We start from the raw sequence: 22448 nt of genomic DNA, 5'->3' as shown, positions 1-22448 counted from the left end.
GAGAGTCGCGCAGACCAACGACTTGTTTACGTCGAGCCGAGACCCATGGCTACCACTGCCCTGAACAAGCTGCTTCATGCCGAGAGCATTGCGTCGCACCACGAATTGCGCAGGATATGCTAACAATATCACGATTGTTTTCAGCAAATAATTGCGCCTTCCTGTACGTTGAGCTTTGTTTGTTTGTTGCGGTCAGGGTTGGAAATGTGTTTTGCATTGGACTATCGACTGCCACAGACTAGGTAGACTGGTAGTGCGCGTGTATTAAACGACAATGTCTCCGACAGCGCTCATATTGGTTTTCTCACTCAGTGAATTACATCGCTACAAGGAATTTGCTTGCCCGGTTCTTCTTCACCAGCAGCTGCTCACGGTCTGTCGTGCTCTGCCCTCCGCGCCTCTTGCGCCTGTCTGACCATCCTGAGGATCCGAGTCTCAGGGAGACGCGGTGGCGGTGTGGACACACGGCCTGTAACCAATTCGTAGGTAACCTTGTACTCCCTGCTCATGTCACGGCTTTCATACTCCAATCTGGCCATTTCCTCGTGGTGACAAGCGGCGAGAGTTTCACCAGACAGCACATACCCGAAATTCTCAATGATCTGCCCTAGCTTGAACAGTCTGCCACCTTCTTTGAACGCGTGAGCTCCATCTCTGATGGCCTGAAAAATTGTGCGAGCTTTTCCAAACGTGACATGTTGGATTCGGGCTCGAGTAAGGCTCACACGCAGGTGTTCCGTGATTCTTGTAGTTGGGTTCCCCCGGATCGCAACGAACCATGCTGTACAGCACGATCGGCGCATCTCCTCCTGGTACAGAGCGTGCCATCACGGTACGAATTTCCTTTCCTCCGTCATCTTGCGATGCGGAACGTTGATTCTACGTCTTTCCAGCTCACTTCGGATGTAGGTAGCCTGGCCAGCACACTCAGTGAGGATCAAAATGTCTCCATGCTGTATACGGCGGCGTTCTGGCGCTCCTGCTTAATGCGCCGACGTACACATTAGCAAGTAGTCGACGTGTTCCACGAGAAGGTTAACCTCATGCTTTTTGTGAAACTGTCGACCGTCAAGTGTTGCAGACTCGATCTCAGCGCCGCTGACATCCACAATGGGCATAGAGGAACAGTGTGAGGGCCAGCCTAGACGCCTGTGGGCCTCCTGGACGACCTTTTCTAGGTCGCATTCTGCACGTTGAGTCCCATAACCCTTGAGCTCGCCTTCGTACCATGCTAGGGAGACAAGTTCGCGGATAACGGGCGGCACGCGGTGATTTTCAATGAATGCTGTGCCGTCGTGATTGGTTCTGCACCACTGATGTTTGACAACTCCGCAGAGCACTTCTGTCAAGCAGGCACTGAGTGTACAGGCGCATATGAGCGCAGCTGTGAGGTCCTTGAGTGGGCCTCCGATAGTGGGAGGCGACCAGGGAGATGCTGCAACTAAGCAGGCACAGTGCACAGGCGCATTTAAGCGCAGCTGTGAGGTTTTGACACTGGCTCTTCGATAGTGGAAGAAGCCAGAAAGGTGCTGCAATTAAGCAGATGGGTGGGGCAGACGCAATGAAGCGGTGCCCCAAGATAGGTATGAAGTGGGCACTCCGATAGTGGGAGGCGACCAGGTGCTGCAATCAAGCAGGCGACCAAGGGTAAATCCGAGTCTTCCATGTAAAGGGAGGTCGAATGCGCTGCTGGCAAGAAGCAGGGCAAGGCCAAATGGATAGCCTGAAGAGGAGGGAAGGGTGGTGGAAAGAAACATAGTGGTGATTGCCTTGGGTGAGAGATGACAGGTGGGAAGTGGGCAGTGAAAGACTTTTCAGCGCAGCGGCGGCGAAGGCGGCAATGCCAAGTCTTCAGCAGTACCAGATCAGTAAAGAAGCAAAGCACGACGTGAGGAAGGAGCGTTGGACGGGTGGATGAGAGGTGTTGACGGTGTTGACGCATGACGACCGCCACCGGCGACCAGCAACCGGTGCCGATCCGCAGAACAGCACAATGCCCGATCTTGTGATGTCCTGCCTGAGTGCCCGGCAGCAGAATTTTCTGAGGTCATAAATAGACGCATATCGAGCTGTTGACCCTGACCACTTCGAATCACGACTCAGAAGTCGTACCTCTCCGTGTCAAAATTGTGCTGCTCCAAGTAAGCAGACAGCGTTTTTCTTGCCAACAGTCTAGAGAAGAGCGCATTAACAAGACTTGACGGAGACCACGCTGCCTTGATAATTTTGACCGAAGAGATCATGTGCCGATCCTGAGCATGTGAATGCCCATCACCTCGCTTGTGTTGTTCCCGGATAATGCGAAGAGTTTCCTTGTGGCGACTTTCGATATAAGCGCACGAACGGGTTTTGAGGAAGATAGCGCGCGACTTTGATCTCCAGCAATCGAAAGGATATGTCCCAATCAAGAAAGCCCGAGCAGTTGAAATCCATGCTCTCCCTCGCACTGCTTCTGGGAAGTCGCCATGATTTCTCTAGCTGTGAGTTCCGATAGCAGCACATACTTGAGTTGTAAGGAGAGCGCACGATGTTTTGATTCAACCAGACATCATGTGCCGGTCCAACGGTCTGAGCATGTGGACTCTACCCATCGATCACGCTGTTCCTGAGTGATTGTGGGCAATCGTCTTTTCAACAGCCTCATAAGCGCAGGATAGACACTATTCGAAGGGGAGCGCACGATTTCGCATTTCAGACGAGCAGCATGCGTCGATAGGACACCTCTGGCACGTGAAGACGTATCGAGGCTGTGTTTGATCGCGATCCTGCGACCAAGTGAGGTTGGTTGGTTCAATCGCACTAGGGTTAGGGTTGGCTATTTCGGGACTAATACGTCGCCTCTTGCAAGGTAGACGCGCTTCGCGCGATCGTCCAAGGGTCAGGAGCTTTGACCTGGTTGCAACAAGTCAGCCTCGACTTGGATAATCACCCACCACATGCAAGCGCAAACCCCTCTGGGCGTCTGATACATCCCAAGGGAAACACACGACGACCGCCATTATGGCTGCTAAAGGCGCCAAACCGATGGAGGTCAATGGTGTCCTATACAACACCAATGACCTCTCCGCTACGACGACAAAGCGAAACGTACCCTCTGGAATGACCCAAACAAGTTCGAACAAACCGCCTTACCCGAAATGCGACTACACATCCGATGGCGTAGAGGACAACAACATCGCCCATCTCAAGAGCGGGGATTGGGAGGCTGTGGGCGCGCTTACACTTGTCGCGCTGTTCGTGCGGCTGTTCCGCATCTACCAGCCGTCGTCGGTCGTCTTCGATGAGGTGCACTTTGGAGGATTTGCCAGTAAATACATCAAGGGCAAGTTCTTCATGGACGTACACCCTCCGCTTGCAAAGCTCTTGATTACACTTGCCGGATGGCTGGCTGGCTTCGATGGAAACTTCGATTTCAAGGATATTGGAAAGGACTACATTGAGCCTCGTGTGCCCTATGTGGCCATGAGGTTGCTACCCGCAATCTGCGGTGTGCTTGCGGTGCCGGTCATGTTCCTTACGCTGAAGGCCGCTGGCTGCAGGTCAGCGACGGCGGCATTCGGCTCAGCTTTGGTTATCTTCGAGAACGGCCTGGTCACACAGTCTCGGCTTATTCTGCTCGACTCCCCACTGGTTCTGTTCACGGCAATGACTGCTCTCTCCTGGACTTCTTTCCAAAACCAGCACGAGCTTGGTCCCAAATACGCTTTCAAGCCTGCGTGGTGGTTCTGGCTCGCAGCGTCCGGTGTCACCTTGGGAGCCACCTTCAGTGTGAAGTGGGTCGGCCTCTTCACGATTGCATGGGTTGGCTCTCTTACAGCGTTGCAGCTTTGGGTCTTACTTGGAGACACCAAGAATGTTACTACCAGGATCTGGTTTAAGCACCTGTTCGCTCGTACTTTCTGCTTGATTGTCATCCCTCTTGCTTTCTACATGGGCATGTTCGCTATTCACTTCATCTGTCTGGTCAACCCTGGCGATGGCGATGGATTCATGAGCAGCGAGTTCCAGTCGACCTTGAACACCAAGGCTATGGCTGATGTGCCAGCTGATGTGGCTTTCGGGGCGCGTGTCAGCCTCCGTCACCACAACACCCAAGGTGGCTACCTTCACTCGCACCAGCACATGTACCCCACTGGCAGCAAGCAGCAGCAGATCACTCTTTACCCTCACAAGGACGAGAACAATGTCTTCCTTCTGGAGAACCAGACTCAGCCCATCGATTGGGTCAATGACCCCACCGGCAACACTTCCGTCACTGGCCCGATGGCATGGGACACTTTCGACCCGGAATGGGTGACAGATGGATCTGTGATCCGCTTGTACCACGTCATTACCGATCGTCGCGTGCACTCCCACGACCACCGCCCGCCTATCACTGAGGCCGACTGGCAGAATGAAGTCAGCGCCTACGGTTACCAGGGCTTCGAGGGTGATGCCAACGACCTCTTCCGCGTAGAGATCGTCAAGTCTATGTCTGATGGTAAGGAAGCCAAGGAGCGTCTTCGTACTATCCAGACCAAGTTCAAGCTCGTCCACCTCATGACCGGTTGCGTGCTTTTCTCCCACAAGGTCAAGCTACCTGACTGGGGTTTTGAGCAGCAAGAAGTCACTTGTGCGAAGGGTGGCACTCTCCCCAACAGCATCTGGTACATCGAGAGCAACAAGCATCCTCAGCTCAAGGAGGATGCTGAAAAGGTCAACTACCGCAACCCTGGCTTCTTTGGCAAGTTCTGGGAGCTCCAGCGTGTGATGTGGACTACCAACGCTGGTCTTGTTGACTCTCACGCTTGGGACTCCCGCCCTCAGTCTTGGCCTATCCTCCGCCGTGGTATTAACTTCTGGGGCCGCAACCACCGCCAGATTTACCTCATTGGTAACCCGCTCATCTGGTGGTCATCTACCGCTGCGATCGGTTTGTACGCTGTCTTCAAGGCCCTCTCCGTGCTGAGATGGCAGCGCAGCTGCAACGACTACAGGAACGCGATCTTCAAGCGCTTCGACTACGAAATCGGCATGTCAGTCCTTGGATGGGCCTTCCACTACTTTCCTTTCTTCCTCATGCAGCGTCAACTGTTCCTGCACCATTACTTCCCAGCCCTTTTCTTTGCAATTATCGTCCTCTGTCAAATCTGGGACTTCGCCACCACCCGCGTCCCTGGCCTTGGTATCAAGGAGCGCCCCTTCATCGGCCAGACTGGCATTGTTGTCTTCCTTGCCGCCAGCATTGTCGTTTTCGGTCTGTACGCACCGCTAGGCTACGGCAACCAGTGGACCAAGAATGACTGCAGGAAGGTGAAGCTTTTTGATACCTGGGACTGGGAGTGCAACAACTTTTACGATACTGTAAGTTCCACAGGCGCTCGTTCGTAAATCACAGATGCTGACGATACACAACAGTACGCCGAGTACGCCAACGAGGCCGTTTCCGCCTCCGGCCCGGCTCCCACCTCGCAAGCAGCCGTAGGCCCCGCGCCACCGGTGGCCGACGACCCTAAGAAGGACGTCTACCTCACCCCCGGCAGCCAACAGGTCCAGCCGGATGGCTCCATCACTGAGGAGAAGGTCGAATACCGCGACGAGAACGGCAACCTCCTCAACGAAGAGCAAGTCAAGGCCATGGAAGGCAAGGTCTCCTTCTCCACGCGCTACGAGACCCGCACCCGCCTCGTCGACGACAAGGGCAACGAGATCTACGAGGGCGTCGTCGACGGCGACGAGGCTGGCGTCGCTGGCTCGTATGCCGAGGGCCGCAACCCGGACACTCAGGACCCGCTCGGCGAGAACGAGGCTAACACTGCCCCGCCGCAGGCTGGCGTCAAGGAGGACCTCAAGAAGGAGCGCAGTGTGGTCGAAAGTGTTGCTGTCCCGGAGCCGGAGAGCGATGTTGGCAAGAGCACTGGCAAAGACGAGCTCTAGATTGATGCTTCTGGATTAGCCAGCTCGTGTCTCCTCTCTTGTGGAGGGTTCGAGTGATGTATGATAGAGACGGCCAAGGGCTTCTTATACGTGGCACAGCATCGGGTATTGTGAGCATACTTATTTCCTTTTTCAAATGATCATTTGCGAACAGCGATCGCAGTATCCCTCGTAGTATGTGCATTCGTGCGGTCTCCGCCGGAAATGTGTGTGTCGTTGATCTTTTTGAGAGCCGGAGTAGCTCCTTACCGCCCCCTCGAGGTTTATCATGGAGATTGAGCGAGTTGCGGGCATCGGAAACGATTGAAGCTCTATCTTGCTTTCGATGGAAGAAGGCGAATCCTCGTGCTATCCGTACTTTGTACACGATTTGTCGAATCTCGAATGCCTGCTCAATCTTGTTAGCTCGTCTGTCTTTTTCTGTGTATGTACTCCCAGGCTGAACGGCTTCCACTCGTGTCGTCACGAGTGTTCGCCATGCGAGATGCTATCAATCAGTGTCCAGCCCCTCAAGCGCACGTACAATTTGTCGGCATTATAGAGCAAGGAAGGTCAATTTCGCCGCAACAGCTTCTTTAACATTCTTGGAAATAAGCTTTTATATTACAGGCGACTCAGAAAAAACGACACTGAGCGTGAAACAGCCCAATCGTGTCGCACAGAGCAGACTGTCGTAAATATCAACGAACAGCGGATACCCCAACCCTAACCCTAACAACCACAGATCCAGAAACCCCCAACGCACCACTGCTCCGCTGCGGCAAAAGATGTGATAAACAAGTTGAAGAGGTCTTTTCCTCAGATACCATCATTACAGCGATCTACACGTCTAGCCACGACACTAACCCGCGCCCCTCAAACCTGACTCTTCCTCGCCCCAGCCCTCAACCTAGCCTTCCTCTTCGCCTCCTCGATCTTCTCCTCCCGCCAACTGCAGCCCTCCGCGAACTCGCAGATCCGACACTTGAACGCGTCCTCTATATCCACGCCCTTCGTCGCCCGCTCGCCCCGCCACCACCGCACCTCGTCCTCGACATAAGTGTCCAGCGCCGCATCGTCGTGCACGAACGGCTTCCTGCCTATCAGGGCCCCGGATCCTCCGCTGCGGTACTCGGCTGCCAGGAGTCTTGAGATGGAGGGTTGGGAGTTAGAGGTGGGATGGGGGATGGTCCGCGCGAATTCAGCGACCATGAGCGTCCAGAGGCTTGCGAGCGAGTTGTGCGCGAGCAGCTCGTCGACGGAGTCCTGTCTGCTCTCGAGCCGGACCTCGCGCTCCGCGGCATCGGAGACGTCGTCGGGGAAGTTGAAGTCCAGCTGCCCGATCTCGGCGATGAAGGTGTCGCTGAAGGTCGCGTGCGGGTCGAGGCTGTAGCGCTCGAAGACCTGCTCGGCGGGCACTTCGTTGGCGGCGAGCGAGGAGAGGAGTCGCCGGTAGAGCATCAGCTGCATGTAGACGGGTTTGGACTGGCTGCCTGCGGGCGGGAGGGATTTGGATTGCCGGGTTTTGATGTCGGTGATGTAGAAGGTGGCCGGGGTGGAGGGTTCGTGGCCGGAGGAAGGGACGCTGTTGAAGTGCTCTTCGAGGATGCGCGCGTTCTGGGAGTCCTTGAAGAAACCAGGGAGAGTCTTCTGGCCGGCCTCGAGCGGCTTGCCTTTCGTCGACGACTCACCACCCTTCGCCCTCTCCGCCCCCTCCTCCCTCTCCAACATCCTCGCTTCCGCATCCTCGTCCGGACAAACCGCACTAACCTCATCAATGATCCCATTCACGACCTCGCCCCCAAGCAAGCCCCAAACCTCCAACTCCCTCGTCAAGCCCGTGGCCCTCAGCGTCCGCAACCCTTGAACAACATTCCACACCCGCAGCCCAAACATGTCCTCGCGGGTCTGCACGTCGACCCGCACCTCGCGGTGCACCTGCTCCTCCAGCACCTTGTGCACGGAGCTGCCCTGCCGCATGGCTTTCGTCTTGCGCACGCGCCCGAACCGCGTCAGGCTGTACCAGTACTGCTGCTCGCACCAGGCGGGCGAGACGAGGTCGGTCACGCTGAGGGGCTTGCGGCGGCGGAACCGCTCGAGCGGAGCGCGCGGGTCGTCGCCGGGTTGCTCGGGGGCGGTGGAGGCATCGTCTGGGGTTTCTTTGGGGGAGGTGGGTTGGAGGTTAGAGGGCGGGTCGGCTGTGAGGCGCTGGGCGTCAGCGGCGTCAGCGTGGGGATGAGGAGTTACGCGACTCTCAGAACAAGGGAGGCGGTATAGTTGTACTTACAGGTGAAGGCTGCGCGGTTGCGCGCGCTGTACTCGACTTCGAGGTTGTGGTCAGGCCGCGCCTCGATCTCCAGGTCCAGAGAGCACTCGGCGCCGCAGTCGCGCTGCGTGAGAGAGCGCTTGAGGACCACCGAGTGCTGCAGGGCAGGCGGCGCATCTTGGACGACGGGGTCGTGTTCTAGAGCCGCTGGTTGCGGCTGGGGTTGTTGGTCGGCTTGCGAGAAGAGCTCTGTCAAGGCATCATCGTCGAATTCGGAGCCGTAATCGCTGGAAGGCGCTGCTATCGGGGCAGAAGGCGTCTGGTGGTCTGCCATGCTGCCATGGTGCCGTTGGGTTTTGTCTTTCTTGCGGCGATCGGGGTGTTTTCCAACGTCATATAGAAGCGAGTGGTGTGGTCATCGAGCGCGGGCTTGACGCGATTGGGGAAACGCGGTCTCACGTGCGCGCCATTTGGAAGGATGACTTGAGGTGCAACTATTTCTGAGGAGCCGTACCATCGTTGCGAGGATAAAAATATTTGTGTGAACAATCTTTCTAAGTTTTCGCTAGTCTTTATGCCACCCTTTCCATACGGGGAATTGGGTATCTTCAGAACAGATGAGACACGCTTCCGCCCATGATGCTCCTTGAACGCCGCTGATGCTCCCAAATTCGTAAATCCAAATGCTCCTACAATGCTTCCCGGTAAGTAGCCCGGCTGCGTTCAACACAGGCAGCCCTCTATACCTCCAATGCTTTTTTCTCGTATGAAGGTCAACAACCTCCTCTTCCTCACGCCTTCGCACCAGCTTTCATCTCCCTACCCTCCGCCTTTCCCTTCTCTTGCTGAGAAGCAGCCTTGTTTCCAGACTCTTTCCCCGACTCCATCGCCTCCGCAGTCTTATTCAACCAACTCAGATAAGTCTGCCAGCCAATCGCAATCACGCCCGCGAAAACATTACGATACTGCGGCAGGATAAACGTGAACGAAAACGCCGTCACGGCCGGCCAGACCTTCCAGCTATTCTTCCAGCTCACCGGCACGGTGTCAATGACCCTCTGCTTCGCCTCCGCGAGCGTCGAGCCCGTCAGCAGCGACTGCATGCCGAAGAAGTAGGTGTTGAAGATCGGCGTGAAGACCGACTGGTTGATGACGATCTTGACGGCGAGCGAGAGCGTGTGCGAGGCGTAGTTGAAGTGGTTGCCCAGGAACATGAACCACTTGTAGGAGGGGATGGAGCTGATGCCGCCGATGATGAGGGCGCGCAGACCGCGCGAGGGTTCGTAGGCGGCAGTCTCGAAGGCGCCCGACGACACGGACTGCGCGCTGAGGTCGCCGAGAAAGTAGATTATGAGCGAGGACTCGAACTGCGTGAGGAGCGGCGAGCGGCGCTGCATCGCGGCGTAGCCTTGGAAGGGTCGCATGAACGGCTCGACCCAGGCTTGGGCGGAGGCGGGGAGCAGGAAGCGGCCGGCGCGGGTGGCGAGGGAGGAGGCATTGCGGGAGCCTTTTTGAGTGTTTGGTTTGGAGGATTCGTAGCGGGCTTGGTGTCGGCGGAGGATGTTGCGCTGGACGGACTGGTGCAACTGGCGCAGAGTCGACCGTCCAGCGAAGTTCAGGGCGCTCATTTTCGTGGAGGGCTGACAATGCGCATGAGGATGCGAGAGAGGTGTGTTATGTGCGGTGTGTCAATGCAGCCATAGCGTAGTAGAGCAGTCGAAAGGAATTGGCTCAACAAAAGAAAGGGAGTCGTGAGCCTCGGGTTTACCGGCAATGTTGGGTGCGGCTCTGCTTTGCGATCACGCAGGGTTCAACAGCCACGGCGGAAGATCATCCGTGCGTGTCATGCGTAGGGCTGAAGATGGCGCTATGTGGGGTTCCGAAGACATCATGGGCAGATGCCACGAGACGGTGGACAAAAGATGCGTAAGGGAGGTGTTGAGACAACTGTCGCTATAGCAGACTGTTGAGTCGGAGAGAGGGATTTCAGTCCTTGCGAGAGAGTCTGAGAAGGTGTTCGGTGGTTCTCACGATGCTCGCGCATCTCATCACCCCGCAACACAGCGTGGGGAGGTGCTTGCGAGGAGGCCACCGGATGTGCGACCTGCGCTGAGGTTCGACCACGTCTCTCATAGACACACATGTAGAAGCAGGAGCGGGAATATCAACGTACATCAAGTGCTCCACCTGCCAACATTGCTTTAGTCTCGAAATGAGCGCATGACGGCCACGCAGCTGCTCGTGGGCAGCGCCGCTCACAGCCAGCAATCGAGCATGATGCCGCTTCGCTAGCCATAAGGGAAAGCTGCACTGCGACGCGAACGTAAACACCCTCATCCATCTACCGAATGATCCATCATCTCTTCGACAAGTCCTCCAAAGCCTGATTGACCGCAGCAGACGGCGTTGCATGCTCCATCATATGCCTTCGCGCCCTCTCCCCAAACCCCTCCGCATCCTCCACGCACAGCCTCGCAGCCTCCTCGTTCAGCACACACTCCTCCCCCAAATCCGGCCCCGCCAGCATCGCCTGCAAGCAAACCAGAACGGTCCGAATCACCGGCGACCACTGGTTTGGCCGGAGCTCCGCGAGCCCGACCTCGCCCTGCGGTGAGACGTTCGGGTGGAAGATGGGCGTGGTGCAGGTGGCTCCGAGCGGCTGGAGCGGGTAGGTGGGTGGGAAGTGGATGCTGAGGTTGAAGGTGCCGCCGGCGTAGGGGGTGTTTTGGGGCGCGGCGACGACGGCGAACCAGGCGTGGAGGTCTGAGTCGCTGATGGGCGCGGCGTGGCAGGTGTCGAGGGGGGAGTGCTGGAGGACGGCGAGTTCTTGTTTGATGCGTCTGGTGACGCGGGCTGGGGTTAGTGTTCCCATGGCGGTTGGAGGGGCGGTGGGGTGGTGTGGTGGATGCTGGGAGAGAGGCTGTGTGATACTCAAGCTATTGAGATTACTAGGCGTAGCATACTGATGAGTCAGGCATGCGGACGTGAATGCCTCCCGCGAGAGGTGTAGTCATTACGCAGAGTCTAGGCGGACTACTTGGCCAGGCAGCAGCTGGTTGGCATCGACGAGCAAGTTCGCCCGAGCTGAGGTTGTCAAGCTTCCAGCGTCTGCGAAGTCGATATCAGCCATTAGCTGTGGCGGAATGCGTGGGAAGAGACTGGCAAGTATTGTCCTAGATGTTCAGTCTGTCTTCCTGTGCCTTGCATCCATGCGCACAAGAGGTCAATGTTGTTGAAGCCGCTCGTCTGATTTCTGGGCCTTGCGAGAGTGTACCTCTCGATGAACACGAATGCTTCGGAGTGCCTACGCACGATCGCGTTGGACTTGCTTGGAGCGAAATCAGCCTGTATGCGAAGGCGGCGTTTACAGCAAGGCTTGCGTCCCAAGGCTGACGCTGAACTTCCCGCTCCGCAGCGGATGCACTTGGTCGTTGGCAAATTGCGCCCGGTGAGCAGTGAGGGGTCGCGGGGTCCAGGAATACGGGTCACAACACGAGGCAAGACGCGAGACACGATAAGAGAAGAGAAATGAAAAGGCACAGATGAAGTTGGATGTGTAAAGCTGTCGCATTGCACCATTGTCATTATGATACAACCCTTCTGTCGTGACACCTTTCCGCCAGGTGCACCTCTCGATTGTTGTGATATCTCAAACCAAAAAAGAAACCCATTTGAACCCTCTGCCTGTGGAATACCAAACGCCCTGATGAAAAGCCATGCCTATGAGTACCACCGCCCATCACCGCCATGCTAGGCCAGGGAGGTCGTGGTGGATGCTCTCATGTTGTTGTGTTGTGGTGGGTATCAAGAGCGAGACGCTTAAGAGCGCTCACCGCGGAGACGGCGGGCGAGCTGGATGTCCTTGCTCTGGATGGTGACACGCTTGGCGTGGATGGCGCACAGGTTGGTGTCCTCGAAGAGGGAGACGAGGTAGGCCTCGACGGACTCCTGGAGCGCACCGATGGCGGAGCTCTGGAAGCGGAGGTCGGACTTGAAGTCCTGGGCGATCTCACGGACCAGACGCTGGAAGGGGAGCTTGCGGATGAGGAGCTCGGTCGACTTCTGGTAGCGACGGATCTCACGGAGAGCGACGGTACCAGGCTTGTAGCGGTGAGGCTTCTTGACACCACCGGTAGACGGGGCGGACTTGCGAGCGGCCTTGGAGGCGAGCTGCTTACGGGGGGCCTTGCCACCAGTGGACTTGCCTGTCGTGGTATGTCAGTGATGTGTTGCGATGGTGTGAAGTGAAGCGCGTCGTGGTGATGGACGCGTTCACTGGTGTCGGTCGGGTGGCGTGAAGCCATGACGCGACGAGCAGCGAACGCGGCCAGATTGCGACCGTGCATGAACACGATGGCAATGATGGTGATCGTGAGGATGATGGAGTAGTGTTGATGACTTACGGGCAGTCTGCTTGGTACGAGCCATGATGACTGATGTGGTTGGTGATGGAGGAGGTGTTGTTGGAGATGGAGATGGTGGATGTGGATGCTGAGTGGATGGGGAGGAGTGGGAAGCGGAAGGCAAAGAAAATATAGGCGCGGGGGCGACTTCACAATCACTGCTTCGACCGCTCGCTTTCCAGCACTCGTAACTGTCAAGAGCGCGCTGCGCCGCTAAGGCAGCCGTGGGCTCGTGCGCGGATTTGATCCTGCCCATGTTTTGGCTGCCCGCGCGCTTTAGGCTTAGCGCGCTTCTGGATCACCAACCTGCAAGATCAAACGCGCGACGCCCGCCCGCGCCCCTCTGCTACTTATTCCCCGCGTCGCCCGTCTCTCTCAATCTCATCCACTCAGCATCCACAACCACCCATCCATCCACACAGCAAAGCCTCACCAGCTTCATCACCACAACTCTCCCACCTCACACTCCATCAACCTCCATCAACATGTCTGGACGTGAGTACTCCCCGCCTCCGCTGCCATCACCGGCGCGCTCCTCCACCTTCACAACAGCATACTGACATCCCCTCCAGGCGGAAAGGGCGGCAAGGGTCTTGGAAAGGGCGGTGCCAAGCGCCACCGCAAGATTTTGCGCGACAACATCCAGGGTATCACCAAGCCCGCCATCCGCCGTCTGGCGCGTCGTGGCGGTGTCAAGCGTATCTCCGCCATGATCTACGAGGAGACCCGCGGTGTCCTCAAGACCTTCCTCGAGGGTGTCATCCGCGACGCCGTCACCTACACTGAGCACGCCAAGCGCAAGACCGTCACCTCCCTCGACGTCGTCTACGCCCTCAAGAGGCAAGGCCGCACCCTCTACGGTTTCGGTGGCTAAGCGACTCGCTTCCGCCCCTCCGACTTCTTCTTTTACGACAAACACATCCAACATCAGATATCCACCCACGGCGAGAGATGGGCTTGCGGGTATGGCGCGAACGGGCAATGGGTCACATTGGGATTTTCTTTATGGGGTTTCTTCCTTGTTTTTGAGTGCGATGCGAGAGAGCAATCGGCTACGGCTGTGGCTTTGAGTGTAGAATAAGCTCAACACCTCCAGTGTTCACATGGGTGACACCAACAATTAAATGAATATGCATCAACCTCATTGTCTTTGTCTTCTCATCTTTGCATCCTGTCTGTGATCCTCGTCCGCGGCTTCCTGCGCCCGACGCGTCGAGTTGTTTATCGTCCTCGCGTGCGCAAGTGCCACCGCGTTGAGGGGATCATTGTTGCTTGCTGCTGTCCGTCAGTCGCAAGTCCGCCGCACCCGCATCATCGTCAAGTGTGATTGTCGGCAGTGGCGAACACCTTTCTTGTGAGTCACTGCTCTCAATCACGCAGCAGGACGGCCTGGCCTTGTGCGCAGGTCCTTTGCGCCCGGCCTCGTAGCAAACAAAAGCAGGGCGCATGGAGCGCGGCGGGGCAAGCCTGGCAGGCGCAGCGCAGTCCAGACGAACTTCCTCCGGAAGACAGAGTTCTGCTAGGGAGGTCTTCCATTCCATCTGCTGATGCCGCGTGATTCTTTGCGATGACTCTGCCGATATCCGGGTGGCGAGGCTGCCTGTCCCCAGGCTTGCGTGTTGCAGTGGCGATTGCGCTCGCTGCGGCCTCCGACGCGGAACAGTGTCGTCTGGTGTTTGATGGCTGCCTTCTTCGCAGGCTTCACTTTTTGGATGCTTGCCTTGTAGGTTTGTTAATATATGTCTCATGTCCTTGATGTAGTTCTAATTGTTGGTCCCGCGGATTCATCGTTCTGGCAGTGTTCTGTTGCGGCATTGCTGGAGTTGCGACTGCCTCTTGCCGGTCGTCCGGTTCCGTGTTATGCGTGACGACAGTGATGTTGCAAGATATACAAGCGATTATGGCAATTATCGCTTGTGTGGATGATTGGACGCCTCAGCAGTGATGGTTTATGAAATATTGAAGGTGTCTTCAAATTCTGGATGACAGGTCTGCTTCATCTCTTTGTGTTGACTATGAGTGTCGTGTGAAGCCTATCAAGTATGTTGAAGATTCGATCAATCACACTCCCAGACGACAACAACGCTAGACACGAGCCCCCAAGCAGATGGAGTATATTTCATACACCCCAAGAAAGCCATATGAAAGGCTTTTCACAGCACTTTGTCTTCCACTCGCGATGTACGGTCAATTCATCCCAAAGCCGCGTACCCCAACCCTAACCCTTCATACCCCAAGCCCTGAGCCCGCAGCTGGCTCGTGTCCGCAGCCGCGAGAGCCTCACTTCGAAATCCAACTTCACACATCAATCGCACCACGCACGCTGCCAGCGCGCAATCCACTGAACTTCACATATTGCGTTGGTAGTCTTGCGTATACCAACGCAAGAGAGGTCTGGAAGAGTGCCATTGTCTCATAAGCTCGCGCAATGGCGAAGGTGCAAGCAGAAAGCTGCGGACACGCGCAGGATCCCGCGCCTGAAGAACGGTGCCGTACGCGCGCGTGTTCGACGTGGCGGAGAACACCATTGCCGGCGCTACAGAGGAGACCAAGATCACACAGCTCATCAAAGACTCTCATGACGAGCGGGAAGACAGTAGGTCTGCATGCCATGGCCAACGCCTGACATGATTCACTCCACCTTACCTCCCTTCACGCCGGTCTCCCACCTCTTCCAGGTTTCATGTCTCACACCTCCAAACGCACACAGCAGCTCTCAAGTCAGCGAAGAAAGGTCTCATGGCGTTTGAACATAGTGAAAAGCACGGTCGCAGGTCCAAACGCCTTCAACGCCATACCAAACCCCCCTTGAGAAAGTCGCCCACCTCCAAGACCAGACCAAACACACGCATGTAACATCGGCCGACGTCTGGCACTACGACAATGGTGCAGGACAAGATGGCATCCGAACACGCGAATATACCGGTACTGCCAGATCTGACCGACGGCATTCAAAGCGACGGCGTCCACAACCCCGAGGCTGGACGTACTCTCAAATCTCAGGATGGCTCCGGTTCTGATCACAAACTCACCGCGAAACAGGTCATCAAATCTTATATGATCTCAAAAGGTCGAAGTGTACCGTACTCTGGAGGATTTGCGCGAAAGGGTAAGTGCCTTCCGAAGCATTTGAGCTCAGATGGCGTCTCTAACCAGAATGCAGGGATGGAACAATCCAGCGGCGGACAGGATCTTCGAGAGCAGACGTCGGAACGGCGATTCTGCCAGCGTAAACAGCACACGTTCGAAAGACAGAGAGACGGCGGCGTTCTTCTACAGTCATATGCAGGTAATTGGCAAAGAGCTCAACGATGCCACTGCAGCCTTTGGCATCCGACTTGATGCACCGCACGATGAAGTGAGAATCCTAGACTTCTGCATGGCGCCGGGAGGCTTTCTTCGTTTCGCGAAGGACATCAACCCCACCTCGTCAGTCACCGCTTCCAGCCTGCCTATTGCGAGTGGTGGGCACGACGTGTTCATCGAACTCGATTCGAGCATCGAGCTAAAATTTCTCGACATCACCATGCTCGCCAGCGATATGGGCGCCGAACACATCCCGGACGACCATGCAGACCGCCAGAACTTCTTCCCCAAACAGCTTCCCGACGGGCGTCTCTTCGACCTCATCCTGTGCGACGGACAGGTGCTCAGAACACATGAGCGTGCGCCATACCGCGAGAAGGAGCGCGAAGCGCGGAGACTGACCTCGACGCAGCTCGCCCTGGGTCTCGAGCATGTCAAGGCGGGCGGAACCATGATTGTCCTCCTTCACAGACTCGAGAGCTGCGACACCGTCGAGCTGCTCCAAAAGTTCGCCACCTTCTCAACTGTACGGCTGTTCAAGCCGAAATCAGGCCACGCCACGCGTTCATCCTTCTACATGATCGCCACGAACATCCAAAGCGGAGACCCCAAGGTCGCGCTCGCTGTTCAATACTGGAAGCACATCTGGAACGTGGCCACTTTCGGGACGGTCGAAGACTTCGAAAAGATAATCTCTATGGACAAGGGCGCCGCTGAGAAGCTTCTCGACGAGTCCGGCAGTGAGCTCATCCAGCTGGGAACAGAAGTATGGGCGGTCCAGGCTCAAGCCCTCGCCAATTCGTCCTTCATCAAGGACGACGGCGCAGGCGCGTCGAACCAGCATGAGAACGCGCGCCCAGAGCCCCAGCGCCCTGGGCGATGGGTGAGAGGCGGTGGGAAGTGGCGCCTGCAGGCCCTACACCAGCGGACATGATCACGACGGAATGGTGACATGATTTCCCAGTGAACAGTGTACAACGGATCGCTAGCTGAATGCTCACTGCACATAAATGCGAGTAGCTCGTCTCCACGAAATGGAAGCAAGAATTCAATAAAACAAGACAAATCACTTTTCTTTCCCATTTAAGATATAAACCGTACAAGATATAGCGCCTACGCATAACCCGTGCAACAAATTAGTCAAGCCGAAAAAATCCTACAATCATCCCTCCATCTCCACATCCCCATCGCCATCCATCCCCTCCGCCTCAGTCAACGGCATCAGCACATCAAAGCCGCCCGTACCCATCTTGCCGACCCTACCAGCCACAATCCTCGCGCTAGGGTTCGTAAGATCGTCGACATCACCCTCGGTGACCGCATCGCGCAAGAACGCCAGCGTGGTCTCGAAGCTCATCTTCATGAACGGGCTGGCGTTGCCGCGGTAGCCCATGCGGTTGAAGGCCTGGTAGACGCCGTCGCGCGTCATGTAGTCGGCGATGAGGGTGAGGTGGCGGGGGTCGACGCTGATGCCGTGGCCGCCGAAGACGCCCTGCAGCTCGCGCACGATGGCGCCGCGCGCGGCCTCGACGCCGTAGTGCGTGAGGATGTGCGAGATGCTGTTCGTGTACAGGTAGTGCGGGTGGATGATGTGCTGGTAGTCCCACATGGCTTTGAGGTTGACGCCGGCGGTGAGGACGTGCGGGATCTTGGTCTTGGAGGTCGCTTCGTCGTCGACGACGCAGGTGGCCAGGCCGGGGACGGACTGCACGAGGGATTGGCGGGCGCAGACTTCGATGAGGTGGAGCATGAGGACCTTGGCGGTGTTGGCGTCGTACTCCATGGTGAAGGAGCAGGTGGCGCCAGTGCGGTCGTCGAAGCTGAAGGCGACGACATCGTTGGTGGCCTTGCCGCCCTTGATGCGGTTCTCGCGGTCCTTGGCGAGCGACTTGTAGTTCTTGCCGGAGTCGGGCTCGGGGCTGGAGCGCGGGCTGCCACCGTAGGTCTCGTCCTCGGAAGGTTCGTCGGCCTCGGGGGTTGCGTCGCGCTGTTGGGCACGAGCAGCGATGATGTTCTCCTCGTCGTCCTCTTGCGCCTCGTAACCGGCTTGCTGGCGGTTGTTCTTGGCCTTGTCACGGGTGGCATCGTCGTCGCCCTCGGCATCCGAGTCATCGTCTCCACCCTCGCGCTCAGCCTCGCCGCGGCCACTCTCCTGCTCGACGGTACCGGCAGACTTGCCGATCTCCGGAACAGCGTCGCTCTTCGCGGAGGCCTTGAGCTTACGCTCGTCACCACGCTTCTTCAGCTCCTTGCGGGTCATAGCTTGCAGCTTAGGGAGGAAGCGGTGCTCGATCGTAGCAACGACGTCTTCGGAAGTGATAGCATATTCCCTCAGGTACTCCTCCTTGGGGAAGAAGTCGAGCTTGACGCGGTACGTCTTGGCCTCATCGTAGGCAGTACCAGGACCGGTGGACTCGGTGACAGAGACTTGATCGAGAACCTCAGCCATGCTGAGCTTGCTGATACCCTTAGCAAACTTCTTCGCATCCTCCACGCTGATCTCCTCGTTGAGCCTGAGCGTCATTGTAGGAGTTGCGATGTTGGCAGCGGCAGTCATGACAAGCTCACGCAGACGGGGAATACCGAGCGTGACGTTCTTTGCAGCGTGACCAGCCAAATGGAAAGTGTTGAGCGTCATCTGAGTCGAGGGCTCACCGATCGACTGGCCAGCAACCACACCGACAGCCTCACCAGGCTCGACCACAGAGCGCAGGTAACGGATGTCGTTGATGGACTGGAAAGTCTTCTTCGAGACAGTGCCCTCGATGTTCTGCTTCTTGTCCTTGATCAGCTTGTCCGGGTTCTTGTCGACGTAATCGCGCTGAGCGGAGAACATCCTCTCGCTCATGGCACCAGCGTGAACACCAGGGGCGTAGATAGCGAGCGCCGGGTCGCTGGCACCCAGATCACCAGTCTTGCGGTACTTCTTCTCTGCGGTCTTGGTGTATTCCTGAGCGTCCTTGGAGACAATCTTCTCGAAGTCGTCGGCCATGTTCAGGCCTTGGAACAGACTCATGTAGTTGTCGGCGGCGAACTTGAAGTTATCGAGGTACTTGGCCTTGCAGACGTCGAGACCGTCCTCACCATAGAGGAACTGCACGACGGAGCCGTCCGCATCACGGACAGATGTGTCGTACTCGACCTTGAGACCTTCCATACCCTTGATAACGCAGCGCTGCAGGTAACCGGAACGCGAAGTCTTGACGGCGGTATCAATCAGACCTTCTCGACCAGCCATAGCGTGGAAGTAGAACTCCTGGGGCCGCACACCGGTCAAGAAACGGTCGACAATGTAACCACCAGCGCGGACAGAAGACTCGAAAGGCTTGAAGCAAGGCAGCGTCTTTCCTGAAACCATGACAGGAACTCTGCGACCTTCCAAAACCTGCTGGCCCAGGTTGCAAGAAATCTGGTTGGCGTTGACACCACTACCCTTGGCACCGGACGAAGTCATAAGCTGCATCTGGTTCTTAGGGAAGGGCTTGGTAAGGGCAGCGGGCAAACAAGCCTGTGTGACCTTAGAGGAGAGTTCTCGTGTGCGGGAGTTTGTGAGCTGATCGAGACCCTGCTGCTTCTCATCATCACGCATCACGTCTTCCAGACGACGCTTCAATTCGCGGTTCTCGCTTGTCGGCTTTTCGTTCTCAAGGGAGACATACTTCGCCGCGACTTCCATACCGACACTAGCAGCGCCAGAGAGTGCGTCTCTTCGCATGTCCTCACCGTTCTGCGTAAAGATCAGGTCTTCAACACCACAGGAGTGTGCACGCATGTGCAAGAGCTTTGTCAGAAGACGACCCATGACACTGAGAAGGCGTCCAGCAACGGTGTGACCGTAAGCTTCGTAGACACTGTTGACCACACCACCACTTGAGGGACCGAGCTGCTTCTTGTCAAGCACACCTTGCATGAGCTCGCCATCCTTGAAGATGACGACACCCTCCTCAGAGTTCTCGCCCCACAGCTTCTTGGGAGTTGTGGAAGCGCCAGTCATGCTGAGGCCTTGGTGGTCAGGGGGAGTGATGTTCTTCAAGACAGAGGAAACAACCTGTTTGCCAGTCCACAGCGGCCTAGGCTTGATGATAGCTGGGGGCACAGTCTCCACCCTGCCCGTCGCGCAGTGTCCATTCTCGGGCCTGAGAGCAGCGTATAGAAGCTGCATGTAATCCTCGCGGTTGAAGAATGTGTCGCGGTTCGAGAGCCATACACCCATGGTAATGTGATCCTGAATCAGACCTCTCAGAGGGTTACCAGCAGTGCCAGAAAGATATTGGTGGTCGGTGTCAGCGATACTAAGCGCCTCTGCGCGAGCAATCTCGTTCTGGGGGAAGTGCATGTTCATCTCGTCACCGTCGAAATCGGCGTTGTAAGTGTTGCAATTGGCGTAGTGCATTCGCAGGGTCTTTTCTCCGGGCAGGACTCTCGCTCTGTGGCACATCATGGAAGGCTTGTGGAGTGTTGGCTGACGGTTCATGATGACAACGTCACCGTTGTTCAGATGACGGTGCACCTTCTTGGGTCGTGTGCCGCGAGTGCTCGACGAGGGCGCGAGCAGCTGGTTTGCCAGAGCAGTACGCTCCTCCGCGTTCTTGCGCTCAAGGTTGATGACCTGACCGCTCTCGCTCTCAATGGCCACGGCACCTGGCCAGACATGAGGACCATTGCGAACGGCCTCCTGAAGCTCCTCAACGTTCCAGACGGTGACCGGCTCCGGGTATGTGAGCTTGATGGCGAAAACGGGCGGGACACCAATTTCGTTTGTCTCGATGTTAGGGTCGGGCGAGATAACCGTTCTTGCGGCAAAGTTGACACGCTTTCCCATCATGTACTTTCTGAACATACCCTCCTTCTTCTCGAGCTTCTGCTTGATACCGTCTGCGTTACGCTTGCCGGCCGCACCCTGGACAGGGTTACGGTCGCGATCGACCAGACTGTTCACTGCATCTTGAAGCTGTGCCCATGTGTTTTCAAAATCGGCGTACGTCCTGGCGCGGTACCTCTCATCGCGTTCTTTCGATCCTGAGAGCTCGCGCTGAATCTGTGTGAGGACATCGCAGAGGTTGAGGATGTTCTTGTAAAGGGTGTTCTCTTGCGCTTCAGCAATCTCGTCATTTCCGGTGCGCGCTTCGGGACGGAATCTGTTGGGTGGTACCAGAATGTCCTTCATGAAGAACATCTCAGCTGAGATACCAGCGGAGGTACCCTTTTTGGCGTCGGCACCGTACACAAGCCCCATGATCTCGGGCTCGTTCTCGAAAAGCTGCTCCAGCTGAGCGTACACTCGGCTCTGATTGAGATAGACCTCTGTCTCGTCCGCTGCAGTTTTCGAGCCGCTGCTTTCCATGGCACCGGTGTCCATCATGTCGCCACCCGCGATTCCGACTTCACCTTCGCTTTCCTCCTCCTCCTCTTCTGATGAGCCACCCATGTCCGCGATGCCCTCATCCGCGTCCCTCTTTCTTTTCCTACTTGACTCCTTCTCCGCCTTCTGCTTCTTGTACATGGCAACGACGGGGTCCTTAGCCTTGAGGCCTGACTGGATCATCTTATTCCGGTGCTCCTTCTTCAGAGGCTTGCGGAAAATTTTGACGAAACGATCCTTACGGTAACCGTGGTTGATGCCCTGGCAATTTGAGCACTTGACGCCCTTGGTGATTGTGCCCATAAATTCCTGAATGATCAACCTCCGCGCGTTTGTCAAGGCTTCCGTTTTGTGCGTGGTCAACCTTCCTTCCTCCCGCGCTTTCTTAATGGCCTTCTTCACAAAGCGGTCGCGGGTTTCCACAACCTCCTTTGCATCTCCAGACATCTCGTCGTCGTCCTCATCTGAGCTTCCGGTAGTGGCAGTCTTCGCTTTGCCATTGGTCGCCATCTGAATGGTGAGGTCGTCCAGATCAGCCAGTTCCTTGATCAGGCCATATTGCACCAGTCTAAGCTTGCATGAGAAGCGGTTAACATGCACACGGCTCATCTTGAGCTTGCCGCAGTAAATGCAAGACGCTCTCAGCAGCCGGAGCACCTGGTCCATGAAAGTCGGGTGGTAGCAAGGAACGGGCATTTCGATGTGTCCACAGTGACCGGGACATTGCGGCGTCTTGAGACCACATGTCGCGCAATTGTTGTCGGCGAATTGACCAAGTTCAGGAGTGTAGAGACCGCCCGGCACCGGGTTGAGGAGGGTATCGAAAGTGGTTGCGGTCGTGATGCGCTTCGCAGACAAGGCGCGAATGTCCTTGGAGCCCAAGAAGCCGAAGGACACGCCAGCGATCTGGCTGCCCACGGGCTGTGAGATGTTCATTTTGTGCTGATTGACGAGTGCACCTCACCGTACACTGCACAATTGTTTCCTGGTGGAACTGCACTAGCAGCAGCTGGAAGGCTTCGAGACGAACTTCTTTTTCTTGAAAGCTTCTCCGGAGCGCGCGGGAACAGCCGAGCCGCGGCGCGCCAGCGAGCTGCAGGCTGCAGGCGCTTGCCTCGCCGGCCTTGCCAAAGCTTCAAATGTTCGGAGACGGAGCGTGACATCAACTGCGACAAACACCGTGCCTCCGCGCGCAACACCAACTTTTCTGCACCAC

General features: G+C 56.6%; 9 protein-coding genes across 9 annotated transcripts; 3 read left to right on the top strand and 6 right to left on the bottom strand.

Annotated features, from left to right (window-relative positions):
• Window positions 1-368: 368 nt before the first annotated feature.
• WHR41_04772 (uncharacterized protein) lies at window positions 369-803 on the bottom strand (the record flags this gene model as incomplete). Its single annotated transcript, XM_069373378.1, has 1 exon — window positions 369-803. One exon carries the CDS (start codon window positions 801-803, stop codon window positions 369-371), a length of 435 nt encoding a protein of 144 aa, XP_069229079.1.
• Window positions 804-3000: 2197 nt separating this feature from the next.
• Window positions 3001-6073, top strand: WHR41_04771 (uncharacterized protein; the record flags this gene model as incomplete). Its single annotated transcript, XM_069373377.1, has 2 exons — window positions 3001-5343; window positions 5398-6073. 2 exons carry the CDS (start codon window positions 3001-3003, stop codon window positions 5914-5916), a joined length of 2862 nt encoding a protein of 953 aa, XP_069229078.1. The 3' UTR covers window positions 5917-6073.
• A 620-nt stretch (window positions 6074-6693) lies between these two features.
• WHR41_04770 (uncharacterized protein) lies at window positions 6694-8619 on the bottom strand. The gene is made up of 2 exons (XM_069373376.1): window positions 8183-8619; window positions 6694-8093 (listed from the first exon to the last, which is right to left on the bottom strand). The coding sequence occupies exons 1-2, from the start codon at window positions 8493-8495 to the stop codon at window positions 6772-6774; spliced, it is 1635 nt and encodes a 544-aa protein (XP_069229077.1). The 5' UTR covers window positions 8496-8619; the 3' UTR covers window positions 6694-6771.
• Window positions 8620-8952: 333 nt separating this feature from the next.
• WHR41_04769 (uncharacterized protein) lies at window positions 8953-9789 on the bottom strand (the record flags this gene model as incomplete). Its single annotated transcript, XM_069373375.1, has 1 exon — window positions 8953-9789. The coding sequence occupies one exon, from the start codon at window positions 9787-9789 to the stop codon at window positions 8953-8955; it is 837 nt and encodes a 278-aa protein (XP_069229197.1).
• Window positions 9790-10517: 728 nt separating this feature from the next.
• WHR41_04768 (uncharacterized protein) lies at window positions 10518-11033 on the bottom strand (the record flags this gene model as incomplete). Its single annotated transcript, XM_069373374.1, has 1 exon — window positions 10518-11033. One exon carries the CDS (start codon window positions 11031-11033, stop codon window positions 10518-10520), a length of 516 nt encoding a protein of 171 aa, XP_069229198.1.
• Window positions 11034-11709: 676 nt separating this feature from the next.
• HHT1 (histone H3) lies at window positions 11710-12759 on the bottom strand. The gene is made up of 2 exons (XM_069373373.1): window positions 12565-12759; window positions 11710-12366 (listed from the first exon to the last, which is right to left on the bottom strand). The coding sequence occupies exons 1-2, from the start codon at window positions 12587-12589 to the stop codon at window positions 11981-11983; spliced, it is 411 nt and encodes a 136-aa protein (XP_069229199.1). The 5' UTR covers window positions 12590-12759; the 3' UTR covers window positions 11710-11980.
• A 290-nt stretch (window positions 12760-13049) lies between these two features.
• On the top strand, window positions 13050-13438 carry hhfA (Histone H4; the record flags this gene model as incomplete). The annotated part of the gene is made up of 2 exons (XM_069373372.1): window positions 13050-13059; window positions 13137-13438. The coding sequence occupies 2 exons, from the start codon at window positions 13050-13052 to the stop codon at window positions 13436-13438; spliced, it is 312 nt and encodes a 103-aa protein (XP_069229200.1).
• Window positions 13439-15447: 2009 nt separating this feature from the next.
• WHR41_04765 (uncharacterized protein) lies at window positions 15448-16757 on the top strand (the record flags this gene model as incomplete). The annotated part of the gene is made up of 4 exons (XM_069373371.1): window positions 15448-15577; window positions 15642-15673; window positions 15728-16636; window positions 16731-16757. 4 exons carry the CDS (start codon window positions 15448-15450, stop codon window positions 16755-16757), a joined length of 1098 nt encoding a protein of 365 aa, XP_069229201.1.
• Window positions 16758-17032: 275 nt separating this feature from the next.
• Window positions 17033-22168, bottom strand: WHR41_04764 (uncharacterized protein; the record flags this gene model as incomplete). The annotated part of the gene is made up of 1 exon (XM_069373370.1): window positions 17033-22168. The coding sequence occupies one exon, from the start codon at window positions 22166-22168 to the stop codon at window positions 17033-17035; it is 5136 nt and encodes a 1711-aa protein (XP_069229202.1).
• Window positions 22169-22448: the final 280 nt, after the last annotated feature.

Source organism: Cladosporium halotolerans (assembly GCF_011745625.1).
Source record: "Cladosporium halotolerans strain TM138-S3 chromosome Unknown Sca16, whole genome shotgun sequence".
Lineage (NCBI taxonomy): Eukaryota > Fungi > Ascomycota > Dothideomycetes > Cladosporiales > Cladosporiaceae > Cladosporium > Cladosporium halotolerans.
The sequence above is the reverse complement of the archived record's forward strand: the minus strand, read 5'-3'. Positions and strand labels throughout refer to the sequence as shown.

Coding starts and splice junctions, on each gene's coding strand:
- WHR41_04770 (XM_069373376.1), bottom strand. CDS start 8,495: ATGGCAGACCACCAGACGCCTTCTGCCCCGATAGCAGCGCCTTCCAGC. Junction 8,094..8,182: donor CAACCGCGCAGCCTTCACCT/GTAAGTACAACT, acceptor AGCGCCTCACAG/CCGACCCGCCCTCTAACCTC.
- HHT1 (XM_069373373.1), bottom strand. CDS start 12,589: ATGGCTCGTACCAAGCAGACTGCCC. Junction 12,367..12,564: donor TCGTACCAAGCAGACTGCCC/GTAAGTCATCAA, acceptor ATACCACGACAG/GCAAGTCCACTGGTGGCAAG.